This window comes from Rhyacophila brunnea, unplaced genomic scaffold, assembly GCF_057557595.1.
Source record: "Rhyacophila brunnea isolate RB1 unplaced genomic scaffold, BYU_Rbru_1.0 scaffold_1, whole genome shotgun sequence".
Taxonomy (NCBI): Eukaryota; Metazoa; Arthropoda; class Insecta; order Trichoptera; family Rhyacophilidae; genus Rhyacophila; species Rhyacophila brunnea.
Genome location: NW_028232751.1, coordinates 45,491,375 through 45,515,054, shown reverse-complemented (window position 1 = coordinate 45,515,054; position 23,680 = coordinate 45,491,375). Strand labels below are relative to the sequence as shown.

Genomic DNA, 23,680 nt, shown 5'->3' with positions numbered 1-23,680 from the left:
AATACTATTTCACAAAGTACAGTTTCATAATAATCATTATTCATACAGTGTAAAAATTGCTAAAGATACCTAATGTACTTATATAGAATAAGATGGCTTCCGTTAAAAGTAAGAGGTATTTATCTACTATAAGAGATACAATCGTTTCATAAAACTAATCCAATAAAGATTTAAGTAACTCGCATCATGTGTCATTAAAAATAAAAAATATACAGATATTTTCCCAAACGTCAATAACGTTTTGTCAAATCAAAAACAACGCGGAATAGATTTAATTTTCCAATAAGTTTCCAGTTCACCCTCAAAAATTACAATCCAAAAAATCACCGGCCACCACTGGGCGTAGTACTGTAATCGCATACAACGCCATGACATTGATGTCCACCGTATCTTACCATTTTTTAATTAAAACTACACCTCTTCTTATCAACTAGAGCTGATCAACTGAGGTATAACCGCATTATACTTTATTTCTATACTATGTGGTAACGTTGCAATTTTTCCCTCCAGTTGACTTCCCGTCAGGATCTCACCGTTCTGCCCATTCGTCTGACCAGTCAGCTGCTGCTCACCAGCCCGACGACGGCGACGAGAGTCATGAAGAAGAACGTCCATCCGATATACTCCCAACGCCAATCCACCTTGTTCAAGAAGAGCCTCGTCAAGCGGTCGGACACTGACACGACAAATGACATATTCCCAGTTGAAAGAGAGGTTTGACTTCTTTTATTTCAATTAGCCATGCGTGTACGACAAGCCTGGGCAAAGTTTTTCGATGAAGGGCCTCATTAGAAATGGAAAATGAAGGGCGGGCCGCAAGTAAAATAACATTTTTATTCATACATAGGAACGATAAAGGAGGTCACGGTAGGTTGGTTGACTCAAATGACAAATACAGAATGATGTTACGAGGAAAAAAAGTAAATACCCTTTCATTTTATCTTCCACTATAAATTAAGTACAGACAAGGTTATTATTTAAATGGCTACTACGAACAGCTGGTAGAGACAAATGCTTTCTCGTATTACTGATTTGAAATTTTGCTTGCAAAGGAATGTAATGTCGTACAAAAATGACAAATTAAATAATTGAATAATTAATGCGTTTCTCAGAAATTACAAATCAAATCGGACAGAGATGTTACGTTAAGAATGATTTGTGTGCGATTGTCGCACTTGAGTTCATAATTTGATGTCAATCACTTCAAGCAAAGGCCTATGCAATTAATATGTTATCCGGAAAACAGGCTACTTGGCACACATTGTCGTTTCGACTATGTTGCAAAATGCTAATATTTAAAATGCGAATCTAACAATATTGTTATCGGTAAATTGCTTTAGGGTTTTGACCTCTTGCTCAATCAGTAGACTGCAATGCTTGATGCCTGTTTACAATATTATCGAAATGCTTAAACATACTATGGTTTCTACAATGTATTGTACTTGAATAGATTAACAACTTTGACGATATCATGGTGAGCGCCCACACATACATTATTTGTTATCATGAAAAAGGAATTTCAACATTAAAAAATGAATGATTCTCTAATAGCCAACAAATTAATGAGAAAAACGAAACGTTTTTTTCAACAGTTTTTTGGCCGTAGTTTGTCCAGGCCTGGTATACGATGAGCATCCCCCCCCACTGGTTATAGTAGGATTATTTATCACGATTAAAACCACAAAACCTTCCTTCAAAACAATCCTAAATTTGGATGATGCCGGCAGTATAATTGCGTCGTCTTAGAAGTGGAAACTAAGCAATATACGTATTATATTATCTTGGATCACAGTTTGTAAAAAATGTGTGGCAATGTCACGTGGCATGATTTTCTGCAGTAGTTTTAATGCATGCTGGCTGATATTCTGACATTAATAGGATTTTTTTTCAACTTTTCATTAAAAAAATGGTTTAGTTTTTCACTGGTCAACTTACTGATTTTTATGAACAACTGATATACATACTCGTAAGTTCTTCAAAAAGGAAAGTGGCTAATAGGTGTCTGTTCATGTTAATAATATTTGGAATATACACATTTTAGCAAAGACCTCTTAATGATAACATAATAATCAATCCTAATATTTCAGTCTGCTAGAGCACGAGGGAAAAGCCTCAGGACCCCGGCGTCCACAGTGAACCGGTCTGAACAGCCCACCCCTCCTCTGGCGCTCGAGCGGTCCGCCCGACGCCCCACGGACAACATTCCGTCACCTGAAAACCCCCTACTGCGAGACCGTGGTGGCCAGGTGGTGAAGAAAAAGACTGGCTCTTCTACAGCCAATCGCAGCGATAACAGGACCCCGGCGTCCACAGTGAACCCGTTTGAACAGCCCAACCTTCCTCTGGGGTTTGAGTGGTCCTACCAATGCCCCACGGACATTCTGTCACCCACCACTGTCGTGGAGACAGATGAAAACACCCTACTGCGAGACGGTGGTGGCCAGGTGGTGAAGAAAAAGACTGGCTCTTCTACGGCCAATCGCAGCGATAACAGGACCCCGGCGTCCACAGTGAACCCGTTTGAACAGCCCAACCTTCCTCTGGGGCTCGAGTGGTCCTACCAATGCCCCACGGACATTCCGTCACCCACCACTGTCGTGCAGATACACGAAAACACCCTACTGCGAGACGGTGGTGGCCTGCTGGTGAAGGAAGAGCGATTGACCCTAACTGGCTCATCAACGGCCAATGGCAGCATTGACAGGACTCCGGTGTCTCTCGGTGGCAACGTCGTGATAAACCAAAGAAAAATCACGTTGGAGTAAGTTCAATTTGTCATTATTACACTATACACTAGCAGATTGTTGTGTGTGAGGAACCCCAAAGAACAATTCGAGTGCTTAAAGTCAGACAACGTTATCTACAAAAAAGTGTTTTTTTTTTTTTTTTTGAGATAACGATATTTTACATTTACGGCTACATGATAGTCAAACAACGTTATGTCAATCTTTTCTAATTTCTTATTAAATCGTCAGTAAAGTTTAACGCTAATTACATAAGTTATCCTTGTTTTCATATTTTTTTAAAACTATCCCTATAAATTTTAACATCATCATAAGCAAGATAAATGTACAATACACAATGAATTATAAAATATTAACATTAGGTTTTAAATAAACATTTCCCTTGTTAAGTTACAAGAATCTAAAATAACGATTTTTGGCTCTCCTGTAAAGTTGCACTTTTGTAGATAGTGTTGTTTGACACTAAGCCCTCGAATTGAAGCTATTGGTTTCAAATATTCAGCTCCGTTCGTCAGATAAATTCGTTTATATTTATCGTCATTTTTTATATTCTACGACTGACTTTAAACATGGACGTCAAGGACATTTTATTTCACATTCAAAACTACATAGCTCGATCAGACAAGACAGTCCAGTGTACAGTTAGTTTTATTTTATAAGGAAACAAAACCTCAAACATACATAATTTTGAAAAACGCTTCTGAGAAAATATATTATAACCAATAGAAAAAAATCTTTTTTGAAAAAAGTAAGCTACCCCGGCAGGGAATCAAACTCTGCATCTCTTGGGTTTACGCCCCGTCCGCACATTACCCTCTATGCTACAAGGCGACGAACTAATTGCGACATATTTTAACTATTGGCCTTTTTTTTAAATACCTGCTCATCAGCATTCTTCTCTTAGGATTTTTTCTATTGGTTATAATATATTTTCTCAGAAGTGTTTTTCAAAATTATGTATGTTCAATAATTAGAATAGTACATTCTTAAATCTTGTGAATTACTCGTTGAATAAAAGAAATAGTTAATTAAAAACATCAAACGTTTGCATTGACACATTCGTCTGGTATTGTAATCACATTTAACTATTGATAACAGTATATATTTATGTACAGTAGACTCCCGATTATCCGAGCTAATGGTGGGGAGAGGCGGCACGGATAAACAAAAAATATGGGTAATCCGAACTAAGTATGGTATTACATAATACCTAATACATTTTTAATGCAGACAAATATTTTAACATGTTTAATACTCATTATGTATTAAGAAAATCTGCGATTTTGGTTTGTTTGCAGCGCATATTTTAATGATTTTCTAATGAGCTATTATATCGTTGTTCGTGCACGGATAATTGGGAGTGTACTAACATTTGATAAATCTTGTTTTATTTATTAGACGTTTGCTACTGTATAAATTGTCTGAAACCCTGCGATTTTACATATTATTTCACTAAAATGTCCTTAAATTTGTATCATTCAGAGAGTTGTGGAGTCCGGCCAAGATCTTGATGATGGTTATGAGAGCCAAGGAGGACGGCGTTCATCCGCTCAGATTGGAAGATATCGTCGAGAGAGAATTCAACCCGGCCTACGGTCTGTCCAAGAAACAAGTCGCCACCAGGCTCTTTTTCGTCATCCTGCGTAAGTATGATTTTATTGCAAGTCGGTTACCGAGATTCTTGACAGGAGCGTATGGATTATGGGTTTTTGCATATTTTAAGCAAAAACAGATATTATGCTAAACTCATATCCAAAAAAAGCATTTTGTCAGTTAGATACCGGTAATTTTTAGCTCCCTTCCAAATCAGTAAAAACAAATATACTTGTGACGTGTTTTTGACTTAAATTTTAGTATTTTTTTTCCAATTTTGGTGTCACTGAATTCAATGTGTGTCTTATAATCTATGACGTCAATTACTATCAACACAGAAATAAACAATCTATATTATGATGGTTTCGTTTAAGCAAGGTTTAATTTTATTGTAAAAACTGACCAATTTGCAGACGGTCAATTTGTATTCCTCAGGTCAATGAAAACAAATAAGTATGTTTGACAAAGTTTAGTGTGCACTATTTATGTCAGATCTTAACAGCCTACCTCCACCCTTTGCACCGGGTGGAGATTTGTTAAAGTGGGCGCAGCTTATATGAATAATCACCACAATTCTTTCTAACTTGTTGCACTGATTCACCTGATTCATTGTAGATTTCATCTTTTGTCAATTCAACTCAATTAGGCAAAATCTAACAAGAAATACCTCCCTCCGTATTCTATGTGAAATATTTGAAAATCTAAAGATTTACAGAAACCAATTATTAAATTAAAAGTGATATAAACATAAAATATGTTGACACACCCAACTTATTGCATATATGGGTTAATTAGCTAGTAAACATACCTATGCATATTCGGCACATGTGTGATTTCCCACTAATATTGAATGGTGGACTTATCAGTTTTCGTTATTGGCGTTATTTAGTGTTAGCCCATGTCGATAACACCGCACATCCATTTGTAAAATTGTAACCTCAACCATATAATTATCATATTATTTAATTATGTACTTATGTTGTATAGTTTAGCTTTAGGAATGGTGATAACACTGATAACCAATTCACTATTTAAATCGATCATCTGTATGTCTACAACAAACCGAGAACTTGAATTATATATTACGAGTGTTCTGATAAAAAATATTATTTCTTTTGCAGACCTGAAGAAGTTTAACTTTTTAAAAGTAATGAAAAAAGGGATAAAAATCGGACACATTGGCTACGGTGATGATTGGGTATGGGCAAGATGATGAAAATACCAAAAAAAAATTATTCAATATATCGTCACCGTTTTAGCAAAACCATCTATGTGTCACTTTTATCAAAAATGACTTTTAAATACCAAGTCATTCCTTATTTTTTTCTCTATAGGCCAGTAAAATGATCTATGTGTTGGGTAAACTCGCTCCGAAGTTATTTCAAAAAATAAAAAACAGCTATGTGTAAGGTTCAAAAACCACGGTTCACAAAAACAGCTATGTGTATATTATAGTAACATATAGATAGTATTTTGATATCGAGAGTGTAATGTTTTTTTACAGTTTGGCTACACATAGTTTGTTTCTATGTTATATGCTATGCATTATGGTCTTGCACGACGGTTTGAAAGATGCTTTCTCAAAAAGAGAGACGGGAAATATTCAATAATTTCTCGTCTCGACGTATAACGAATAACGTCTCGATGACAGTGGCCAATTGAAAGCAACAATGACAGGTAATAAGAATCTGACTGAAGATAAATAATTGGTAGTGCAACCAAAAATCAAAACGCAGAGATTTGTGGAAAAATGTTACATTATGGTTACTAATTCCATCAAATAATGCATGATGAATATAAAAAATGGTCTCTGGAAAATGGTCATAAAGCAGCAGAATATACTCCAGTATATTTACCACCAACAAATCAGTATCCACCAACCACGTAAAGATCAGTGTGCCATCACTGCCATCTGCTGTAGTTATAAAATGAAGAATGTTTCAGAAATGAAATACAATAGCCACATTATTAAAAAAAAAAGATGCTAGAAGACCAAAAATGAAATGAAGGAGAGTACCAGAAGTATTACTGGACGGTTAGTAATCACAATGGATCTCCAAAGTGTGCTGCTATGTCCAAAACACAGGCACAAATGTATTATAAACAAAAGCTGCAACTACACAATTTCACCATATACATTCTTCATAATGTATCTTCTAATGAATTTGTCTCATCTCATCGAAAGCAGGACAATACAATGAAATAATTCTAATATCGGATGGGTGTGGATATCAAAACCGAAATAAATTATTCGCTACTGCTCTAAGTTATATCTTTAGAGAGAAAAAACATCGAGATTCAACAGCTTTTTCTGGAAAAAGGCCACACCATGATAGAGGCCGATAGTGCACATGCCACCTAAGAAAAGTATTTTAAGCCTCCAATATATTCACCATCTGATTATATAGCACGTATGCGGCTAGCAAGACCAAAACAACCTTATAAAATTAATGTCATTGATTTTAAATTTTTAAGAATTATGGATAAGATTAAATCTGGATTAAGTTCAATCAGACCAGGAAAACGAATCGGAGATCCTGTTGTATATGATATTAAAATGTTACAGTATCTACCAGATGGAACAATCTTTTACAAACTCAACTTTATCAGTGCAACCGTTTGACTGCCTTTGTAATATATATAATGAATCATTGCCAATATCGCAGTCGAAATACATACATCTTCAGGAATTAAAAAGTGTAATAGAGAAAGATCACCACTATTTCTACGATAACCTAACATTTAAACCTGCTAATAGAAAGTAAACGAACTTATAAATATAATATCATCTCACTATTGCATTAATAATTAATAAAATGATATTGCAATTTATCACTAACGCACTATGTATATTTCAACTATTATTTATGTAGGTAACAGTTTTTCATGAATTTATTATTATTCACATTTTGATGAATAAATTAAACTATGTGTATTTACAAAACGGTCAAAACAACTTATGTGACATCACAAACTGTATTTTTATTATTTTTGTATTAAAAATAAAAGATTTTTGTAAACAAAATAATAATCTTAGACCATTTTCTGATTATAATAAAGCATTCTTCATAATTTTAATGTTTAAATGTAACATTAATTTTTTATTCAGTTTTATCCTTCTCCTGCACAATTTGAGAAAGTGCACATAGATGGTTTTGCTAAAACGGTGACGATATTCAAGTATCATATTTTCATAGTATAAACATATTATAACCATAAATTACTAATAAAATTTTAATAATACCAATTAAAAATTGTATTTAATTTTATTTTATTTGTAAGTATATCTTTTATTTAACTTGTATTATCGCAAGCAATATGCTTATTATTAGCTTTACAAATATTGCTCGTAAATATTAACCACAGTACAAAAATAACAAGTTAGTTTAATAATGGAAAATAATGATAGACAGATACAGCCGTCTAGATGACTCTGTCGCACGGCTTGTCTCGCACGCTGTGTGAGACGGGCATCAGAGATGTGTACATATCAGACAGGCGGGCGGTTAGGAATGGTCGCTTTGGCCACTCATGTCTCATTTAGCTTCTTTATCAAATTATCCACTTTAGAGTCGTCAGAATTTGATTATCAGAATTGTCATATCTGGAAAAAGAAGACACAAAAGTTGTATATTCATTAGCCTGAGGAGGTGAGGTACCTAACCTTTAGTCCATTTTTATATCATTATTTAGATGAACAATCACAAAAAAACGTGTATACAAAATAATATAATGTCTGGTCAAAGATGGCAGGTAGAAGCAAAAACTTTATAAAATATTAAATAACATTTATTTGAAAATAAATTTTATTGAAATCGCAACAGAATAACCATATTATTGTTATTTTACGAATAAGTTTTAATTCCACTGTCAGTGAGTGAAGGTTACATAATATTATTATACGCGGCTTGAGCGTTGGACTATCACGCCGTGGGACTCGGGTTCGAATCCTGGGTCTGGCAAGTACACATATTGTTTTTCAATTTGTGTGTGAGTCAGGGTATGGACCTAATAGGTTGAGCAAGTGGCTGACATCCATTTCTCGTAAAAAACAAAATTTGTCAATACAAACCTCTACTCTGTGGAGGCCCATATGATCCTATTAGGATCAGCATGGTCGGAAAAAAAAAAAAAAAAAATTATTGTGGAATTGTTTAGGTGCGTATTTTTCTTGCTGGCAACGCCGTTCTGTCTAAATTTTAGTGTTGCACCACATTACGTGTCGTCGCTGCAGTTGATTTTTTATCAAAAATATTTTACCCCAAAATGAGTAAAAAACAATGAATGTATCAATTGAGCAGTGATTGTGAAGAAGACTGGGTACTATTGAAACTAAGGACAAATGTGTTTGCTTAATATACAACGGTGTTGTGACAGTGATGAAAAGAGAAGAGAGTAACAAATTCCAAATTTTTTGGCGTTGATTATCTACCTAAATCAGAATTGAGAAAAAAAATTGATCAACTAGAATCAGAACTATCTACACACAGCAAACGTTTTTTAGTAACTGTTTAAATAAAAATGCTATGTACCATTACTTCCTTTAAAATTTCTCATTTGTTGGCACAAAACCATGTTTAGAGAGCGAATTTATTAAGAAAGCATTTCCACTGGTGCCGATACGCTGTTTGAAGAATTTATTAATAAGCGAGAAATTAGTTTGGCAATTCAAGATGACTGTGCAGTTATCTAATGAGGATCCAGAAAATGTCAACTGATTTACAAAGTCAGTTGAAAAATGCGAATGGTTCTCACTGCAACTAAACGAGTCGACAGATATAGCTGACACAGCGTAATAATTGGCAGTATGCATAAGGATGGTATTCAGTAATTTTAGTGTAAAAGAGAACTATTAAAGTTACTATAGATCTACCATCATAAATTGGCATTTCAGCGAGGGCGCTAGTATGACATTGAGAATATTACCATAACTAACAAAAAAATGGTAATTTATAATTTTTTATTGGTAGTAGATTTCTGTACAAATATTATGCAATCCATAATTCGAGAAACATTTGTAACAAATTTATCCTCGATAGACAATTTTAGTTTTAAATTCGACCGGCTGCCAACTTACGATGGTAGATCTATACCAATGCAAGAGGGAAAGGTATTTTTAAAAATTGCGTGACAGATTAATTAATATGCCTTTACAAAAGGTATCAGCAATAACTGATGGTGCTCCTGCAATGGTGGGCTACGTACTTTATGAATTATCATTGTATTATTCATCAAGAAGATATAATCCTCCATATCCATATCCATCAAGAAAATATTATCCTTTGAACATCTCATGAATGTTGTTCTGAAAATAATCAACAATATTCAAACAAATCCTTTATTATTTAAAGCCCTTTTAGAAAAAGACAATTCCTCACAAGCTAACCTTATTTTACACACAGATAGAAGATGGTTACGTAAGGGTAAAAGCTCTTAGTCGATTTATTGATCGTCTAGAAGAGATTAAAAAAAAATTCATTTGAAAAGTTCAAACATTCGAACAATTAGATAACCATCTGATTCATCATAGACTTGACGTTTTTGACTGATTTGTGAAAAATTAAACAATTTAAATCTCGAAGTTCAGGGAAAAAATAAAGATATAGCAAAAATGATTAGTTCCATAAAAGCCTTCAAAGCTAAAATACAGTTTTGGATAAATATTTTTTCGAAATATTCTCTTGTACATTTTCCAAGGATGAAAAAAGTAATTGTTGAAAAATTATTTATTACTCATCTTAGACGCTTTTAGTTAGAGCAATTTCAAAATAGATTCCTGCAATTTTCCATTATCGAACCGGTGGCTGCATTTTTTAAAATCCTTTCAATACAGACATTACTAAAATTGCTAATTCCATAGCTGAAATTCTTCAAGACACACCAAAAATTGAAGACGAAATTTTAAATATTCAAAATGAACGAAAAAAAAAAACGCAACAAGTGTTAACATGAAAACAACACACACATGCACACCGTTCCTGCTGGTGGTCTTCGTGTACGGGCAGTTCATTTGTGTGTTTGTGTGCATCTTTGAATGTTTGTGCAATCCGCCGCCCTGGATGGACAAACGCAAGCAGTTAGCACATTATGTAAAGATATTAAAATTGAAAATACCCGGAGTAGAGATTCCAATCCCGGGATCTAGAACAATTTTCGATACATATGAATCCCGGGATTGGTAAACATAATCCCGAAACTTTCGGGATTGAATTTTTTTTATTAATTTTTATGGAAAATAAAATAAAAACGAAAATATAACATAAAAAATACTTTTAATAACATATATATAACTACATTAGAAATAAACTGAGTTTGAATGTAGTCTGTATTCTATAAACTGGCGTACACGTCACACGGAAAGCATTGTGCCATCGCGTCCAACTGTTGCAAGTTTTCAATGGGAGGAAATGAGATGGGTGCTGAAGTGGGGGGGAATCCGGTACGCCAGCTAATAAAAGATAGACTCTAGATTGATTTATTACCCATATTGTGTTGCCAATTTATTTTATTTTTTCACATAAATTAATAATAATTACAAGTTAAAAAGAACTTTTTATATACAACGTTTTAAAATTTTCTGTTGAATCATATAAACTTGACATGACTAGCTTAAACGATCAAAAAAATTTGTACTTGATAGAAATAATACTGACATATTGTCATTTTGACATGCCATATTGATTTTCATAGTAACGCATGTATATATTAATAATTTAGTTGCTAGGACCCCAGACCCCTAGCAACCAATAATGGTGTCGAAATAACTTTTCATACAAAACAGAATTAACTTAAAATGAATTCAATTCTACTTAAAGATGGCTAAAAGTATTAAAAAAATGCATTGTAATCGTGTTCTGATATATTCCACAAGTTTCAAATGTCTAGCTTGTTGGGAAGTTAGTTAAAAATCGATTGCAAGATTTGTACCGGACAAAGAACCACCGGACAAATAAGAATACGAGCTAAGAAAAACGTAAAAATGAGAAAGATTGGATAAATTTCGCACTTCTAACAAAGTGATTCCACCATGATCTCATACGTTTTACATCAGTTTTATATTTGGCTGACCTATTAGATTTATAAACCATGATTAAGTTTACTAGTAAAATAAATAGTAAATAGTTTAACATAAAAATTCCACATAATATGTACGATTCTGGTAACATTCGTGATATGAATTTGAGAAATAGAATAAATAAATCAAGAAACATTTAGTTAGAGTTAGATGTTTCTAACATGAAATGCTATTCTGGAGACCCACTGGTCACAGGGGGAATCACCGGAATAAATAACCGTTTTTTGCTGCCTTGCGCAATCGTAACAACATTAGAAAAAAACTAAAACACTAAAATTCTAAAAAAAAAAACCAACACCATGCTTTGGTATTACTTCGGGCATATTATACAGAATAATGTTTTAATTACTTAAATCTTTAATTTTTTTATATTGTATTTATTATCAACACAATACTGTTATTTTTTATTTTAATTGAGCTCGTATTTGATTTGCTATCTTTTCATAAAAAAATAAAACTGTTTTACTTTCACATTATTATTTATAATACAACATTATTTACTCCATTTTAACCTATGTATTTCCAAGATTGTCCCGGGTTGAAATCCCGGGATCCAAATTTTTGCTCGGGATTGGATTCCCTAATCCTGAGGGGCAGAATGTCATGTCAAACACCATAAGTACGACATACACACTTAGTATGAACATCACTAGAAAAAAATATTTTTAGGTAAAAACAGGCATCCTACTTAGTTACGACGATTTTAACTTTGAACTAGTATTTCTTACATGAAATGCTTATTGACTATCGATTTTTTCTAGTGGGTACAGATGTTTTCAAATTATGTATGTTTAATCTCTATATATATAAAAATTTCGTGTCACGGTGTTTGTGGTCGCACTCCTCCGAATTTTATGATTTTTTTTATGTATATTTGTTTGGTATGAGAATAGGTCGTAAAGTATATTTCATACCGCTAGGTGATTAGAGTGACCCTATCCAGAAAAAAATTTCTATTTTTGTTGACAATTTTTTTTTTGTTTGGCATCAAAAAATACCTATAACCCTAAACTTTCACCCTCCTACCCCCACCCTCCTATTTTTAATCGCGACCCTCCCATTTTTTAATCGTGATTTTAGTATTTTTGTATGAACAAATTCAACCGTCGTTCGTATTTCAAACAGAACGAAATTATTTATGTTGTTGAATGACAGATGGAGCTACGTCCGAGAAGAGTTCACGAGAAGCGTCGCGTCATTTTGACATTTCATTCGGCATATCACAATGCAGTGCATGTAAAATTGTGTACAATTTATTTTAATTTATCTATTTGTGTGCGTGTATTACAGTGAACAATGCCAGCAAGACATTTGGACCGTCGAACGAATAAAGTAACAAACATGCGATATAGAAAGAACAGACAAACAAATCCAACAAGATAACGAAAATGTGCGTATGAGCATGTCGCAATTGCGTGTATCTCAATCACAAGAGGCACGAACTGAACGAAATCAACAACGTCAATTGGAACGGAGACAAGCGCGCCGGTTCGTAGTTAACACACGCAGAGCAAATGACCGACAACCCCAACAAGTACATCGAGCATTTACATCCGCTTCGTTCCTTCGTCTCGCATTCGAGTACGAGCCAGATATTGAATATTCTGCTCATCCGAAAGTGCTGATTGGTGCTATGGACAAAGAATGTCCCCATTGTCATGCGCTCAAATTCAAACATGAGTCAGCAGGGATGTGTTGCGCACCAGGAAAAGTGCAACTACCAGATATTGAGACACCACCAGAACCATTGAACGGCTTGCTCATCGGCACGGATCCAGATTCAAACCTGTTCCTGAAGTCCATTCGCACATTCAATTCATGTTTCCAAATGACTTCGTTTGCAGCAACAGAAATAGTTCACAATACTGCGGCAAATGGTCAACAATTCCATTCAACGTTCAAAATCAAAGGCCAAGTGTACCACCAAGTAGGCTCATTGCTGCCAATGCCAAACGAACCTCATAAATTTTTACAAATCTACTTCATGGGGGGTGAGGACATCAATCGTGTGGATGCACGTTGCAGCTACAATAACCTCAATTCGCCTAATACCAGGCGCATCGTCGGCGAACTGGACGCCATATTGAATGAGAACAATGAATTATTGAAATTATTCAAATCACACATGCACGAATTGCAAAGTGATACTGAGCGGGACAAGGTGGATTCTTTTTTTTGGATGCACCAGGTGGAACTGGCAAAACATTTCTCATTTTGCTAATTCTCGCCGAAATACAATCAAATAATGGCATCGCATTGGCCGTTGCATCATCTGGAATTTCAGCAACTTTATTGGATGGACTCAGAACAGCTCATTCAGCATTTAAGCTGCCGCTGAATATTAAAAATAATCCAGACGCAGTGTGCAACATAAGAAAACAATCGTCCATGGCCACAGTGCTGAAACAATGCAAAATTATCATCTGCGATGAATGCACTATGGCACATAAACATTCTCTTGAGGCGTTGAACAGAACACTCAAAGATATAAAAAACAACGACAAACTATTCGGCGGCACTCTGTTAGTCCTTTCAGGTGATTTCAGACAAACACTTCCCATCATTGCACGTTCAATGTACACTGATGAGATCAACGCTTGCTTGAAATCATCGCCACTGTGGCGTAATGTTGAAAAAGTCCAGCTAAAAATAAACATGCGCGTCCAAATGCTACAAGATCCATCCGCTGACACATTCTCGAACCAATGTTAGATATCGGTGATGGAAAAGTTACTGTATATGAAAATACTGGATGCATAAAATTGCCCACTAATTATGCACAATCGTTGATTCGCAAAATGCTCTCATTAACCGCATATTTCCCGATGTACGCACACAATACATAAATCATGCGTGGCTGGCAGAAAGAGTCATTTTGGCAACAAAAAATGTGGACTGCGACGATTTAAACTTCAAGATATAGTAGTCGTTGTCAGACGACTTGGTATCATACAAATCGATCGATACAGTTTGCAATGCCAACGAAGCTGTAAATTATTCAACAGAGTTTTTGAACCTGGATTTACCAGGCATGTCAATACACCTTCTACGACTGAAAGTTGGATCTCCGGTTATTTTACTTCGGCATTTGAACCCACCATGGCTGTGCAATGGCACGCGATTGGTCATTAAAAGATTGATGAAATACATTATCGAAGCCACCATTTTGAATGGCAAATTCCAAGCCATAATGTTTTGCTGCCATGAATTCCAATGATTCTCACAGACATGCCAATTGAATTCAAACGCGCTCAACTTCCTATTAGATTGGCATTCACAATGACAATCAATAAGTCGCAAGGCCAAACGATGTCTGTTTGCGGCTTAGATTTGGGCACATCATGTTTTTCACTGGACAATTATACGTGGCATGTTCTCGCGTGGGCAAACCATCGAGCTTATTTGTGTTGGCTAAAGACGGACTGACAAAAAATATCGTACACTCAATTGCTCTTCGAAATTAATATTGATTTTCTTTATTTCATTTTCCTACTTTAGGATAAAAAATATATTACCTTTTTTCATTTTACATTTAACTTTTAAGAGATCTAACAATGAATATGTCCGTTGCTTTAATGAAATACATTGAATTGAGAAAATGAATGGTTGGTGTTTTTTTGTTTTTATCGGCGATCATCGTTTACAGCGCTCCATTCCTCTTTCTGTCATAGATCCCATCCCCACACACTTACAATACATTCGTTATATTTTATTTAACAACCAAAATATTCACTATAAATAATTTATATGGCAGAACAACGTTTGCCGGGTCAGCTAGTAATATATAGAACATTACGTTCTCAAATCTTGTGTCTTATTTGTTGAATGAATGAAATAGTTTATTAAATTATCAGCAAGTCTAAGAATGTTACGTTACAAAACTAAATGATGGAGTAATTATGTGACGTCGGTTAGTAATTAAGGAAATAATCGATTTCCGACCATGTCCGATCCTAATAGAATCATATGGGCCTCCACAGAGTAGAGGTTTGTATTAACAGATTTTGTTTTTTACGAGAAATGGATGTCAGCCACTTGCTCAACCTATTAGGTCCATACCCTGACTAACACACAGATTAAAAAACAATATGTGTACTTGCCAGACCCAGGATTCGAACCTGAGACCCACGGCGTGATAGTCCAACGCTTAAGCCTACCTTATTTAATATACAAAAACCGAAAAAGCATAAAACTCACCACTGTTAACTACATGTCTACCAGGCCATTTTCAATGGTAGTGTAGATAGTACTGAATGCAAAAACGGACAGGGTATGACTATGTATGGAATCAGGCATAACAAAAAACTCCGGAAGTCCTCTGAATCGATGAAGATATTCACCTGAAGTCACACTTGGGACAGACGAGCAGCTTTTCTCCAGTATGGCACCTCTTGTGCATCTTCAACCGGTCGTTGGAGTAGCATTTGTACGGGCAAGAATCGCACGCGAACCGTGCATCACCCATGTGTCTTTGCCTGAATATACAAACAACATTAAAAGGAGAATCATTCAATAGTTCATCATAGTCAGGTTAGGTTAAAATGTGTAAGATTCTGAGGTTGTTGCCTAGGACTTCAACAGATCATTTGCAGGAATACATTCCTCGCCCACGGCAAATAATAAGAAGCCACAAAGACGATGTCATCTGTGCGGAAATTCAAAAATCTTTAAAAAAAAATAGTCTTCATCAGGGCTCAATCCTTGTTATAAAATCTACCACTCTTCAAAAATATTTTAAATGTCTAAAATAAAACTGAAACCTACAAGTTTGTTTAGTTTAAATAGGTACTTTAAAAAAATGGTGCTATATTTAGGACCCTACTCGGAAAAATTAATATGCGATTTATTTATTACCAATTCAAAAGTGGTCTATACTTACGACAAGCACACGTGATGAATAACATGCTCCCACAAATTGCGATCTCCTTCAAGTGGTAAGTGATCTGTGTGGAATATTTTTGACATCATCACTAATTTAATACAGTTTTTTAGTGTTGTAACATAATTTTAATGTGTAGATGTGCCCAATGAGCCTTATTGAGTCTACTTGTTGTAGTTACGCTCTACGTGGTGCATCAACCTGCAAACGGACGGATTCATACGTCATTCACATGGCGGCGGGTTGTCGATCAAAGATTTTGAAAAAAACCTTCTATACAGATGGGATCTAAACAAAAAATGAAACCCCCCGGTCCAATGATTAGGTTACCTTTACATTTCAGGTTCGTTAGAAAACAACTTTTAGATTGATGAGATTTATTTGATAATTTGCAGGGTTTATAAATAGACAATCTGTCACGATGATGCATAGAGGGCATAAACGCAGCGACCGGCCAATAACACTAAACTGTGTTAACAAAATGAATATCAAAAATTTACAGCCATTGCTTGAGTTAAGAAATAGGAAATACCAACATAGAAATGTAATATAGCTATGCATTTTACCAACATAACCATGCTTCATTCGTTTAGTAAATGAATACAAATAGTGTATAGTTGTGCTTGTAGATAGTTCAAATTCTTTGGGGCAGTGTTACTTTAAAATTGAACAACCGCGTCCTTACCCGCTGAACACTTTGCAAGTAAAGGGGCACTGTTGGCAGGCGTAGGACTTTTCTTCACTATGCGTCGCCATGTGTCTTTAAGGAGTAGGGCTTGGCCGCTCGATAACTGTACTTGTCGCATGCGTACGGCCTCTCTCCGGTGTGTTTCTTTTTGTGTTTCACCAGATAGCCGATGTCCATGCACCTACTAGCTAAATAAAGATACCTTCTAAATTTTAAGCTACAGTATGTAAGCATACCTAAGAGAAAGTCAGTCGGATATAGCCAAGGATAATATCCAAACAGCCGAAAGTAAGGGACTCTCAAAAACTTCTTTTGGACTCTCTCCACCATAAGGACGTACTTAAACTGATGCGGGGTCCAAACGATAGACCCACTCTCAAGTCTGCTTCTAACTAAGGAGTTATAGAGAATTTTTAGTACCGTAACATCCGAAAAGACCCAGGAAGTACGCAAGACAAAGCCCAATATTTTTAGTGCCTTTTTACAAATGGTATCTATATGACTATATCATATTTTGAAGCATCAACCATTGCAATTTTTATTTCCTTAGCCAGCTTATGTGAAAGTCTTTTTCAAATTAACCACGAGGAAGCCCGCGACACCTCGTCGTATCACGGATTCGTAGTCATATACTTACACCTTGATTTTACGTGCCCAAAAGTCACGTTTTCCCGCAACCTGCATGAAGTTTCTGCAAACCCGTTTCATTTTAATACATTTAATTCCCGGTTTTACATTTTTATTTCCTGCAAAATTATGAAAAAACTGTAAAACTGCGTAAATACGTGTGAACTATTTAAAATTAAATTGAAATTAAAAATTAATAATCAAATTTATTTGAACACATTTAATTCAATGCGTGACATGATTGAAATGAATTCCAGATGCATGCGTGTGTTGTATTTATACAGGTCATGACTGCAGTGCCACAGACCAAGGTTATGTCATATGCAATATTTATAAAAAAAAAATTTTACGCCTTATCAAATATAATGTCTCAGCAAAGAAAAGTTTAAAAGAAAAGCAACATTGTCGAAAAACAATTTCAAACTCAAGCTTCAAAAATCTGTCAAACTTTTCATGTCTATGACGGCAAGAAATCATTCGTGACAGACTTCTACAATTTGAAGATGGACCGAATAAAAAATATATCACGGATAAAATCATGACTTGGAACACTCGCTGCAGGTTGAAAAATACACTTAAGTATCGAATCTTTTCATAACCTGAGTGTTTCTATGATTGTTTCACTGTGATACTACTGTGGCTATCAATGTTTCTGTGAGAACCTAGCGGTGTCAGCAGAATCCATGACATCGGGACCCGAGAGCTACAGGGTTCTAAGTGGATAACTGCAGCAAAAAAGTTATGGGCTGTTGAAGTTTGAACGCTTGTATTTTGTTAATTGTGAATGTTTTCAATTATTTTTTTGATTGAATATATCAATGATGGTACTGCTATGTTGTAACTATCAATAAAACTACGCTAAAACTAGTTTTTAATGGTTAATTTTATATATCATAAATTCAGTTAGAACTTTGTCCACCTGAAACAAATCGCCTTTACTACAAGGTTCTAACTGAAATTTGTATGGAAATCCTGGTGATTCAGGACACATAGTTTCACTTTTCATATTAAAATAAATAAAACTCTTGAAAGTTATCTAATATAATATTTTTTCCTGGAGAAAATGTATGGACATTGTTGGGAAAATGGGAAATTTGGAAAAACTTAAATATTTTTTTGTAATTTTTGTTTAATACCATTTTAAAATGAAAATATAATTAGAAAATACAAAACTATTGTTGATGCAACAAGCCCAATGTTTATTGTTCAATTTCAACTGGCTTGTTGTCTTCATCTATATCAGATACATTTATCGTGTACAAGATTGAAGTTACTAATGGCTGAGGGAATGTTGTGTAAAAATTCTTCGATTAAATTATTCGCCTCAGTTTTAGAATAAACTTCAAGCCAGCAAGAGACATATCTTTCAGATCCATAATGATTTGTATAATTAATATACTCAATCTCTATAGTGTGGGAATTCTCAGGAATAGGGATTTTAGAACACAACATAACCATTTCTTCACCTCATCAACTGAGATTAGATTAGACACATCTCAAACATTTACATCACTTCCAGGAAGACTTTTAAACATAAAACATTAAATCAATGAATGAAATTGCCTTAAAATACTCTAGACCAGTGTTTCCCACGGTGGGGCATGACGCCTCAGAGGTGGGGCACCACGTTTCAGAGATGAGACACGTCGGCATTTCACATATAAAGGGGAATACTCATCAAAGATGTACAAAATTGAAATAAACGCAAATTGTACTTAAAATAGAATGAAACCCATTACAATTTCAATAATTATCTAAAAACACAATCGCATATTATTGTATGTTGATTGTAGGTAGGTATGCATACTTTTTTTGCATTTTTAATGTTACATGACCTACATGGACGCTTAACTTATTGACACTGGAAAAAAAAATAATGCAACATTAGGACAGGGGTGCTTTGTCCTACGGTTGCACAGATTTATCTATTTTTTAATGTATTATTTTTATTTATTATCTATTTTTTAAAAGCAACGTATGACAATATCACATTATCTTATCTTTTATCTCTTTGTCAATCAAATGTTATTCTGAGGGTTCATCAGGATTTTTTTTAATTATAGAGATACTGAAACTATTCAAAATGTACAATCAGACAACGAATGTTAATTTACATAGGATATTATTTTGTGGTTTCATACAATTTTGTATGTCTATGGATTTTCAATGGGTTTGGTTTTGTTTAAATGACTTGAACCATTTTTTAACATTTCGTCGCCAATACAGCAAGAACACTTATCTTCAATTTTGCAAATTTTACAGAGACAAAAACGAGTATACTAAAAAAATATAAAACTAAGAAATATAGTCAGCACACTGTCACTGCCATAGCGAACTGCCAACTTGCGTGGTATTGCAATAAAATAAAAACATCACTTGGTACTGCAAATATAAATAAATGCGTTCTGCGTTGAAAATAAACATATGTGTTAATACAAAAATGTGCCAATGATACAAGAGATTGCAAAAAATAAGAAAAGTTACTTTTATCAAAATATTTTTTGATTATGCAAATCAATCGACAGCGGCTAGTAATTTGAGTTTAAAGTCGGACGAGATCACTCGTGAAATTTGTATGTGCGGCCTGTCGATCACGGTCTTATAGAGCGAGAAATCTCGCTGAAGGCATAGAACCGGTTAACTACATACCACTTATAGGATCAAGAAATAAATGAAACAACCTTTTTAAAGATTATAAAATCTATTATTCACACAAAATAGAATGGAAGACGGAATTGAATAAAATAAAATTACAGTACAGAAATAATCACATTGCATTCATCGTGCACCTTTGGACAGTTTTATGTTACTTGTAATATTATTTATCAAGCGCGGGAAATGACGGCCGTCGAAATCGTAAATATCATTTAAATGTTCATTATTTCTACAAGTAAAACACAACAAGCAACAGTTTTTTATTTGAAATTGTTTTTTAAAAAAATAAATAAAATCACAAATATTCTTAACCCAGCCGTTGCTGTAATGTTACTTTAGGTGAGGCCAGATACTCAAGGCAAGTTTTAGAATTCAATTGACACATCGGTGCTGCTAAGTGACAAAAATATCTTTACAGATTTTTAGGTTACATATATATTTTAATGGTTATCAATATTGTCCAAAGGTACACAACTGGCTCACACCTACAATTAGACAGCATATCGATGGTGCAAATCACAGACCTCCTTTGTCAAAAAATACGGTTTTATAGGGGGAGGTTAAAACTGATTTATTTGCAGCATAATATGATGAATATGACATAGGAGTTTTAATTAAAAGATCAATAAACTGGGTTATACTTCTCTTTGACTTAGGAGGTAAAGTTCAACAGATCCGTTAAATTTTTGTTGTTTTTTTTTATACCATAAAGTCAAAATCATAAAATTTGACATAGAAGGTTTGTGATCTGCACCATCAATATGTTACGTCACACCCAATAGAGAAAGTGGATCTGATATAATAGCAGGATGTGATGAGTATACTGAAGTTGATAATGTTTGTTTGCTGTTTGTTTTTTTAATAAAAGTGGAGTTAAAAATGTGATGAAATTTAGACAGGGAGGTAAGAGGATTTGTGCTGAAATGTGACGATGACGTGAAAACTTGACGTCATTTAAGGATGATTCCATAGTTTCATTAAGTTAATTAACGCCAAACAGAGATATGTGACTGTTTACTTTGCAGAATTTGTCTTCCTCTACAATGAATTTATTAATTGTGCATCAATATTATTGCCCATTTTTCATATTATATAAGTTGAGACATTAAGTACTATTAGGATGGCATTAATTAAAAAAAAAAAATTGGATCTATCCCTCGGCTGTAAATCGACAATGCTGTCCAATCATTAGTTTTCATTTCGAAAATTTAATTCAGAGTTTATCGAATTTTTTTCAAATAACACCATAGACAAGACTAGTAATTAATTTGATTTTGGTAAAATTATCAATAATAGTTTATTTAGAATGTTTTTAAAAAGGTACATCCGATTTTTGAGGTATGCATGGTAGGATTTTAATTTATTAGATAAAATATCAATCATTGAATTCTTATAAAATTATGACAAGATTAACAGTTGAATTTTTTTATAACTATTCAATAATATAATAAATATTTGCTATTTACATTGATACATAATTAGGTTCTTGGTAAGGAAAGTCATATGCCCTCTATTGATCGTTTAACCTGAATTATTCTGAAAGTGAATTTCTTTACCTATCAATAAATAAAAAGACAATTAAATTTGGAAGCAGAATAATAAATTAATATTAAATCAAAATGAAGCAAACTATTGAACATGTATTCATGTAATTATGTGATCCCCGTGGACACAATAGGTGATTCATTTTCATAGTAATAAAATACAGTATATTTTCAGAAACTGCTGTGACCACTATTTCAGTATTAATAGTAAACAACATTTTTGTGTTTCAAGCATGACTGGTCGGTTTTGAAATTGGTTAAAAATTAGAATACCCACATTTTTATTAGTTGATCACATTTTTAAAATTAGACACTTATTTGACATTACATAATAACACGTCCCTATCATTTTTTACCCCAACGTTTTATGCAACAGCACCTGTCCTGATTTCCCTCTGATTAGCGAAGAGCAAGGCATCGAGAGCGTCGACAGCTTCAAATATCTGGGGATACACATTATGGGAGATGGCATTTTGCAGAGAGAGCTCGCTATCCGAATGGGAATGGCTGGAGCAACATTCAACTCAATGCGGAGTGTCTGGGACTCCGTCAAAACCAAATGCTACCTAATCTGCGCTTGCATTCTGATGGTGCTGCTTTACAGTAGCAAATCAAGGCACCTTACAAAGGCTCAGAGCAATCGTATACTGAGCTTCGAAAACAGATGTTTGCGACAGTTACTGGGTGTGCGGGTGGTATGACTTTAGGAGCAACGAGATAAGATAACGCACCAAGCAGCCTCTCATCACACTGAGAGTGAAGAGGCGACATTGGACCTGGCTCGGCCACGTGCTGCGGATGCCAGAAGAGAACCTCAACATGGCTTGCCTGTTCTTCAAGCCAAACGGATTACGGCGTCTATAAATAGTATCTATAAAGTGTATACATCGGAGCTACAAGATGCTGGTTTGACCTGGAACGAGGTAAGACTGGTTTGGTCAAATATTAAGTGGATTAATCGGTTTTTGAAAATAGGCATAATGCTTTTATTCATCATTAGTTTATTTCATCATAAATATTGGCAGGTACGTATTTTATTAGGGTTAACTTTAATTAAAATACGTTTTGAATTTAAATGAGATAATTTCATTTGCCTCTTAAAAAATTTAAGTGACCTTATCTCTCAGGTCAGATTTATGAAAGTCTTCTAAGGTCGATCTGTGATTTTATGAGTGAAATGATGTCACGAGATGTCATGGAATCACCAAATTCTAAAAAAATCACAGATACATGGAGTCGAAAAAACCTCAAATCTAGCGGTTTCCCTAAATGGCTGCCATTCAGTACTAGGAAAAAATTTAATTAAATATAAGAAGTTATGTATAAATTTATTTTAGATCGATTAAGATTAAGATAATATTTATTTTACTACAATTCGGTATGTTTTATAAGCTCTGTTGATTGTAATTTATAAATCAAAGTACAGTTTTTAAATTACAATATTACACTCTAAACTTTAATACACTGTCACAATTTGGAAAACCACCTACAAAAAATTTGCTTCAGACTATTATAATACTTATGTAGGTACCATCACATTTATTTTATTAATGATCTCTTTATTGATATAAATCACAATAAAAAACGATTTAGTAATTAAAGCAAATAGTAAATTCTGTGGAATGTATAAAATGGAGTTATTTAAACATTGGATTTACAGAAATTTTGAATGTATGAATTGCTGGCCAGTGAGAAAAAACCCATTTATTGAATTTCTATATGTAACATTAATTATTCATCCTTGTTATCAAATTTATATACGTGCAATATGATTTTGAAAAAAGGTATTTACATATTGATTTTATATGTGTATGGTGAAATGATATTTTATCTGGAAGTTTATTTTATTAATAATCAAAATCAGTCAAAACTTAT

General features: G+C 34.1%; 1 protein-coding gene and 1 long non-coding RNA gene across 6 annotated transcripts in view; one reads left to right on the top strand and one right to left on the bottom strand.

Annotated features, from left to right (window-relative positions):
• Positions 1-6,331, top strand: part of LOC147079848 (uncharacterized) — a 36,950-nt gene extending 30,619 nt beyond the window's left edge. For all 5 annotated transcript variants that reach the window (XM_085944985.1, XM_085945008.1, XM_085944992.1 and 2 more), the window contains 4 exons: positions 511-714; positions 2,088-2,761; positions 4,227-4,387; positions 5,459-6,331. Coding sequence is in view for 2 of the 5 variants with exons in the window: in XM_085945008.1 (XP_085801134.1) it covers positions 511-714; positions 2,088-2,761; positions 4,227-4,387; positions 5,459-5,550 (1,131 nt within the window). In the remaining 3 variants the exon portion in view is untranslated. The remainder of the gene's footprint in view (positions 1-510; positions 715-2,087; positions 2,762-4,226; positions 4,388-5,458) is intronic.
• Positions 6,332-7,591: 1,260 nt separating this feature from the next.
• Positions 7,592-9,657, bottom strand: LOC147079847 (uncharacterized). The gene is made up of 2 exons (XR_015070624.1): positions 9,543-9,657; positions 7,592-7,941 (listed from the first exon to the last, which is right to left on the bottom strand). It is a non-coding gene; the product is annotated as an uncharacterized LOC147079847 (long non-coding RNA).
• Positions 9,658-23,680: the final 14,023 nt, after the last annotated feature.